The 8,608-nt window shown below is 39.7% G+C and overlaps 1 protein-coding gene across 1 annotated transcript; it reads left to right on the plus strand.

Moving 5' to 3' along the window:
• The first annotated feature begins 7,447 nt into the window (after positions 1-7,447).
• Positions 7,448-8,389, plus strand: LOC147826523 (olfactory receptor 5V1-like). The gene has a single exon (XM_087181012.1). It carries the CDS (start codon positions 7,448-7,450, stop codon positions 8,387-8,389), a length of 942 nt encoding a protein of 313 aa, XP_087037138.1.
• The last annotated feature ends 219 nt before the right edge of the window (positions 8,390-8,608 follow it).

Genomic DNA, 8,608 nt, shown 5'->3' on the forward strand with positions numbered 1-8,608 from the left:
CCCTGCAAAATGTTACAAGAACAATGGGATAAGTGCGTATATATGGAGGGAAGCACTTTGAAAAGGATTTAGGGCAATTTGTCATTTATTCCATTTTTGTGTAATTTAAATACTCATTGCCCTTATGATCACACCTCCTAGTGTTTGACAATATTTCAAGAAGTGTGAACTCTTGTACATGGTTGTTGAGAATGTCAGCAAGTATAAAAAATATGTGAAACAAGAGAACTTCATCAAAAATTAATATAGAATTCATTTAGGGTTAGGCAACCCTGCTGTGGGGTATATATTTAAAGAGAGGAAAGGAGGATCTTGAAATGGTATCTGCATGCCTATGGTCACTACAGCACCATCCCTAACGTCAGACAGAGCTGAATTACCTCAGTGTCCAATGGCACAGGAATGGATTGATAAAATGTGGTTCGCACACATTGGACTGATATTTGTTCTAAAAAAAGAAATCCTTCTACATACAAGAAGTTGGATGAACACTGGTCATCTTATGTTCGGTAAAAGAAGAGGATACAGAGAGGCAGTTACATACTGCATGACCCCACTCCTCTGAGAGACCTGAAGTGGTGGAGTCCTGCAGAGAAGCACAGTGGTGATGAACTGCAGCTGCAGGGAAGAAGAGGTGGAGATGCACGTGACCACTCTGCAAGATGAGTACTTTCTGGTGACCTAAACTGCAACAGTATGAGTATAAGTAATCACATTTTTACATGTGCTTGAGGCCTGCAAAAAAAGAGAGCAGAGTGAAAATGTTCCCACTACCAAAATAAATAAATTAATAAAGTGGTAGGTATCTGTGATGATGGATAAAGAATGAAGTAAAAATGTCCAATTCAAGAAATCGTGATTTTTAATTGAGAAATTGCTACAAATCTGCAGCAGAAAGAAAATGACTTAAAATTAATAAACAATATGATCAAGGGCACAGAATAAAACATCAAAATGTAAAAATGTATCATATTTCTATATATCAGCAAAGAAAATCTTGAGAGGAAAACTAAAAACAGGTAATACCTTCAATAATAACTACAAATTAAATGTAACAAATAAACTCTTAAATACAATATATACTTTATTTATTTCCCATGTAACATAAAAATCTGATAAAAGATATTAAATATCTAAGTGGGAACACATACCATACTGAGTGTGCAAGTGATAACACAATAAAGTTTCTCTTTCATAGAATGCCAATACTGTATATTCAGCATAATTTTATGCAGAACACCAGGGCCATCCTGTACATCTATACAAATGGTCCAGGAAACTCAAATGCACAATATAATGTGCTTAATAACAAACCAATAAAGTTTTAGAAGGTTCATTTTGTATGAATCATTCCTTTTATAGAATTTTAATTAGATTAAGTGGATTTAATATTAATGAAAGTTCCAATGCTTAATATTGCTTATCATTAGTATTTTTAAATCTCGTGACATAAATCCATTCTTTTGGTTATCTAGGGATTATTGTTAGAAATAAAATAGCACACTTACAGAATCAGGTGGCAATGCTGGCTTACTGAGAAAGATGAGTCCTGATCCTACACCCAGCCTTATGGCTCAATGGTCCACTACAGAGGTTTTTCTTCTCCAGATCCTCAGACTTTCCTCCTACATTGCTCTGCACTTTTCCATCTTTGCCCATGAACATGCAGGTGGTGGCACAAGCACACTGAAAAGTCTGATCCACTCCTGTTATGATGAAAAGGAAGGCACAAAACAACCCCTTCCATTTTTATGAAGACACACCAGAGTAACAACATCTGCTATTTCACTGATCTGACTGCACTGCCATGTCCTGCTGGATAATGCCAGGCTGGTAATTGTAGCAACAGACTGAAAGCCATGTTTGATGGTGCCACTTAGATGATGAGCACTTTCTGCATGCTACTAATCCCATCAAAGATAAATAAGAAAAAGGAAAGAATAAATGTTAGTGATAAATTAAAAATCACAAAAAATGAGTAAACATAGAGATACAAAAGAGTGGAATGTGTTCTGTAAGATGGATGGTTTTCAAATAGTTCAGTCTGACATTCAACACATACTGTTTAAAAATTCATTTTATGTACATGTATCAAATCCCTGAGATGAATGTTATTATATGTGGCAAACCCATACTAATAAAAATAAAAATTAAACAATATTTTAAAGAGTTATATATGTGGATATTCTATATAGAGAGAATAACAGCCTATGTGCAGCATCTAATAGTAATCGCTGCTTTTTTGAAAGCTGTTTTATATAAAATGCATTAGACCCAGAATTACACCCTTGCATCTGATGAGTGTCTGGTTACATGGTCACATATACAGTAACTGGAGAGGTTTTTAGATTTAGTCTTTATTACTGCATGTCTGCAGTACATAATGGTCACATTCATTGTGGCCAATTTGCACATGCACAAAACACATCTAAGTCCTTTTTTCTTCTTTTGTCCCTCTTCCCTCTCCACCCCTTCCCTGTCCATGTGCACCAGCTCTACTGGGCCTGCCCTCAGGAGCCTTCTCCAGGGCCTCCCCGTGCTGACCCCTCCTGCTCCTGGTGGGGCTGGTGCAGCTGCAGGCTGAGTGTGCTATGCAGTGCTCACACGCATGTGTCCCAGAGGGCAGGTGTGAGCAACGTGGTCACCAGGGTGGACAGAGATGTGGTGGAGCCCTGGGTGTGGAGCTGGAGGAAACGTTCAGCTACCCTGGCCGGGCTGTCCTGAGCAGATCCTGTGAGCCAGGCCTGCCACCCAAAGCTTCAGTCTTCTCCTTCGGGCCTCCTTGCCAGCGTCCACTGTGGTGTCTTGACCTCAAGGCCACAGAGAGCCAGGCCAAACTGCTGTAGCCCCAGCCTCCCAGAGAAAGGGTCTGAGCAGCCCTGTCCTGTGTAAAGAGCCTCAGTCGGTGTGCGGTTACAGGAGCGGGAGCCGGGTGGGCAGACCGCGGGCCTCTGAACCCCTGGGCAGGGAGGAGCTGGGAGCCAGGTGCTCTCTGTGCTGGGTCCAGGCCTGGGAGCAGGAGGACACTGAGGAGAACTGAGCACGGGTGGGTGCTGCACTGGTCAGGTCTGCAGGTTCAGAGGGGAGAGAAGCAAGGCCCTGAGTGTGGGAGAGCGCGGGTTCTGAGAGAAAGTTTGAAGTAAAGGTATTGGGATCTTCAAAACACAGTTTAACTGAATTCCAAGAAAAGAAAAAGAGGAGGATTTGAGAGGAAATACGTAATGCATACTTAATATTTTAACGGAGTATCAATATCCTTTCTCCTAAGCCCTAACCAGTTAAAATCATGCATCGAGGATAAAGTCTATTTTACAAAGTAGAAGGAGTAAAATATAAAACCGACAGTGAGATTATGAAATTCAGGTTTATCAATCAAGGACAGTTTTCCTGTTGTGCTGCTCAGTTTGAACTCAGGTCCTCATGGTGCTGAGCAGTGCTGCACATCTGAGCCCAGGGCTCTTTATCAAACAAAAATAAGCACACAAAGCTCACATAGCCACAGTCTCATCACTCAGACAGACTAAAATGCTCCCAAACAGAAGTGCTGAGAAGCTGAGCTGCTGTTGCTCTTTCTGCTGCTGTATGAGCAGGGCCGTGCATGTGAGGGAGAAGGGTGAGATACATCCATCTCTGTGTCAGGTTCCGTTCCTGCTTGAACTTGTCCATTTTGTGTTGAAACACCATGGGCCTGTACACACAATGGAACAGCACTGTGACTGTAGGGGACAGCACCAAAGATGACGGGGAACCCTCTGGGGAGGAGCTCCGGTGGCACGGAGCCTTCAGCTTGGGTATGGAGAGAGAAAGCGCCGCTCCACACCCACTTTCTCAGTTCCTTAAGTACAGAGTTCAGACAAAGGTGACTTGGTGCCAAAGCCCTGTGTGGCTGGAAGGGGCCATTCTCAGGTGTGGCTGGGGTTTCGGAGCTATGAGCCCCTCATGTGTGGATGGTTGTTGGGTACCCTCTGGATGGCCTCCCTGCCCAGAGGCACACAGCCAAGGCCACTTGAATACACACATTCCAGAGGACTCTTTTCTAACTTAATCCTTGTGAGGCAACTAGTCTGCTAAAAGAGGGATAAGTCTGAGTCGTTTGTAGGAAAATGAATGCCCCTTGGAAGCCGAATGTTAAGTGGAATAATTCAGATACACAACCTTAAACACTGGTACACAAGCTTAAATACCCATGTGGTAATTCAAAGTGTAAACAAAGAGCAAACAAGAGGCATGAGCAAACAGGAAGATAGATCTTTGGCAAACAGGAAGAGGACCAAGAGAAGGAGTGAAAGGGCACAGGCAGGAGGAGGGCTGAGAAAAAGACCTGGGGTGTGCCAGGCACATGTTCTAACCCACACAAGGAAAGCAGGCATATGTATTACCAACCTGTACTAACAGGTTAAAAAATGTAAACAGGAGGGCCGGGGATTTAGCTCAGTGGTTCCCCCGCCTGCCTCGAAAGCAGAAGGTCCCGAGTCCAATCCCTGGTACAAAAAAAAATGTAAACAGGATAGCTCTGACATATATTCCTTCTCCTTGATGCTGTGACCACAAATGTGTAGCTAGCTATCAACAAAGATTATTTTATCATTTAAGCAATTTATTAATAGAAGCTCAGTTATAGGAGGCAGATTCAATGGGTTTGCTTTTCCACCCACTCTCAGTCTAAACTGTTCTCAGTTTGGTTCTTCAGGTGGATGACACATAGCTGCACAAACTAAAAGTATGCAGTCAAGGATGAAACTGTGTTAAGGTTTCTCAATCTGCCATGGAAATGCTTGTCTATAAAAAGTTGATGATATAGCTCTATGTTCAAAGACTGATTACTGTGATTACAGAAAATTTAGCATATATAAACTTATCCTTTACCTTTTCTGGTCATGCATTTACTAAAACATCTATCTTTACCCTTCCTGTAAGCCATTATAGGAAACAAAAATGTCACTCCTGTGATTCAGCACTATATCTGAACTTACATTATATTTATATTCATATTTATTCCCATTAATATGTCGGAAGTAATTGGGGTTTTCGAAAAGAGGAATATTCCCCCTAGACGCCTCACTATAATGATTCCTTAGAGAAAGCGGGTCTGATATAAATGATAGACTCACCCCTAACATGGGTCCTAAATGTAAGTGATAAGTTTACTTTTGTTGACTGCTCCCATCTTTTGGCCTGATCATTCTGTGTTCTTCTTGCTGAATAGTTTTCTTGGTAAAATAATCTGTCTTATTCATAGTGATATGTTCTTGATATTGAAATATTAAATATAACATAACTTTAATTTTGTTCAGGTTTAAGGGCCATGTATGATATTTTTGGTTAGTTGGCTATTGTTATTTTCTTTATATTGCAAAAACTTAAAGTAACTATTTACTAAACAGAAAAACACTGTATAATACAATTAGCACTGATGATATGCAAATGAGTAAATTATAAATAGTATGAAAGTTTTATTTCTGGACAATTTCCAGGGGAAAGAAAACGTTAGACATTCATCCCTTATGCTGGCTCTCATTACATTTGAGTGCTTAGAATTCCTCATTTTTACCAAATAGTCACAAAAATCATGTGCAAAGATTACATTTCATAAGACCTTCTCTGAATCCCCAGTAAATGAACTACTGCTCCTTCAGAGTAATGAGAAATGCTGTAAAACTTTCCTTATAAAAATTATTGGCAAAATGTCATTTTTATTTATGTAATTAAATTAGATTATATATGATATAGTATTTTGTAATAGGAGTAGTTTGTTGATATAAGTTCCCTTACCATATGAACAGATTCTTCATTTTACAGATAAAGATAATAAATAAAGTGGGACAAATATGATCAATTAAGTGCAAAATTTAGGAGAAATATGATACAATATTTGATTGATTATTAACATTTGATTGTTGATTATCCAAATTAGGAAAAAAACACATTATACTTATTATAATGTTATTAGATATAATGTCTGATTTAAAACATCAGGTTTATAAGAATAAGTAAAGAGAAAAATGAAAATTATTTGCAAATTAATATTAAGACATTACTTGTAATATTTACATATATTTACTACTGTGTTTTCTAACTAATAATATGCAGAGATGCAGACAAAATGTTAATAGGTCTGTTTAATCATGAACATTTAAAAACCTAAGAACTGACATTACAATTGCTATTTGCTTGAATCGTTTTCACTGATTGAATATTCTGCATCACCTGCATGACCTAGAAGCATTTTGAAATTACCATAATTTGCTTTCCTATATTTCATGATTTGAAAAAATTGTCAATAAAAGATTATTTTCTCCTCAGTATGGCACAAAGCAAGTGCTGCTGTAGGAAATAAATATAACATATCCTTGGGACTGTGGCAATTCTTTTATATCTTAAAAGAAAAAAATGGTAGTGGAAAGCAAAGCCATATCCTCTGTATTAATAAATCATTATGTGTCATTTCTATTAACTTTTAATTGAAAAAAGAAAACACTGCAAGTTTTCTCCAAGCAGAATGTACTAGAAGGGGTGCATGGAAAGTAAATTTTCACTTTATTTTCTAAGTTTTATCTATGAATTTACTATAACATATATGTGATATTAAAGAGAAATTGTTTTTAAAGTGATGGAAAAACTCCTCAGGGTACTTGTGCACAGACTTTCAGTCAGATTATTAAACACTGTGGTTGTGTGGATGGCTATGGTACATGCTAATGTTTTCACTCAGTAATATGATGTTGAGCTTGCAAAGGATTCCCCTGCTGTGTCTTCCCAGTAGAGATGCTCTGAAAAGGTAAGCACCATGTACACAACCCTCAGCCAGTACTTACTTAGGTTTTCCCATTTGTCCAATTCCTAGTTATTAAAACATTATTATAAAAATACACATATAATCTATAATAAAAATCAGTAAAATATACAAATATATGATATATAACAAATGTATAAAATATACAACCCAACAATATTCAATTGAGTGTTTCTGCTTCAAATATTGTAGAAATGGTGTAGTATATAAAAGTTCAGTCACTGAGATAAGATAAGAAATGGTTGGTTCTGGTGCCTGCTTCACAAGCACAAGGTCCCAAGTTCTATCCCTGGTACCAAAAAAAAAAGATAAGAAATGATGAAGCAAGATCACATACTGTATTTCACTGAATTATAAAATCCCTGAAAATGTGGAAGATTCAAAGTGATGGCAAAGGAGAGGAACTGTCAGGAGTCTAAAGAGTACTCACAGGGCTTCCTCCTGATGAAGATGCAAGGATAAATTTGTCCAGAAATATCATGAATATAGTACTTCAAAAACCTGAAATCTCTCACTACATTAAAACTGAGGTAATGCATCACTAATCACACATCAACTGTTTTCTAAGAGTTTCTCAGCACTAAGCTCTTTGGTTGCAACCTTCACCTGTGTTCCCTGATTTCTTCCCTCCAGAGAGACACCCGTGGAGAGGAGATGGACAACTGCAATGTCACCACAGTGACTCAGCTCATCCTCATCGGGCTCTCTGACCTCCCTGAGGTGTGCTACCCTCTCTTTGTGGCCTTTGCCAGCATCTACCAGGTCACCTTGGTGGGAAATGGGGCCATCCTCTTGGCCATCTGGACTGAGGCAAAGCTGCACACGCCCATGTACTTCTTCCTGGCAAACTTGTCCCTCTTAGACATATTCTGCCCATCAACAACTGTCCCTAACATTCTGCACAACCTCTTGACTGAGGACCACAGCATTTCCTTTGTTGGGTGTGCTCTGCAGCTGTATGTCCTGGTGGCCCTAGTTGGAGTTGAAGTCTTCCTGCTGGCTGTCATGGCTTATGACCGGTATGTGGCCATCTGCTTCCCCCTTCGCTACTCTGTCATCATAACCAAGGCTCGCTGTGCTCAGCTGGTCTCTGGGACCTGGGCAGCCGGGTTCCTCAATTCCACCATCCACACAATGTCCACTTTCAGCCTGTCCTTCTGCAAGTCCAACATGGTCAACCAGTACTATTGTGATATCCCACCACTGGTGGCCCTGTCTTGCTCATCCACTTATGTGACTGAAATGCTTGTTTTAGTGGTAGGGGGTATCAGTGGATTCATTTCCTTCCTGACCACCTTGATCTCCTATGTGTACATCATCTCCACCATCCTGAAGATCCAGTCTGCAGAAGGGAAGCGCAAAGCCTTCTCCACGTGTGCTTCCCACCTCCTGGTGGTCTGTCTGTTCTATGGCACAGCCATCTTCACCTACATCCGGCCCTACTCCAGCAGACACTCCCTTGCCAGGGACAGACTCATCTCCATGCTCTATGGGGTCATCACCCCGATGCTCAACCCGGTCATCTATAGCCTGAGGAACATGGAGGTGAAAAAGGCACTCAGTAGGGCTGTGCATGGTGGAATGTGCTCACGGTAAGTGCAATATCAAAACAGAATTACTTACCACTGGGTTTGGAATAAATTCTTAGGAAAAAAATCTTTCTCTTCACACACCATAAGTACCTGATCATGTTAGAAATGTGTACACACAAGTAGATATTATGTTTGACCTAATTATGTGTCTCTAACTCCATCCCCTGGAACCTTGAATTTTTCTATCAAAAATAATTATCTCTCTGATTTATCAAATGCAATA

The sequence above is a fragment of the Heterocephalus glaber genome, unplaced genomic scaffold (genome assembly GCF_053883595.1).
Source record: "Heterocephalus glaber isolate CG9 unplaced genomic scaffold, H.glaber_assembly_v1.0 deba00001466, whole genome shotgun sequence".
NCBI classification, from domain to species: Eukaryota; Metazoa; Chordata; class Mammalia; order Rodentia; family Bathyergidae; genus Heterocephalus; species Heterocephalus glaber.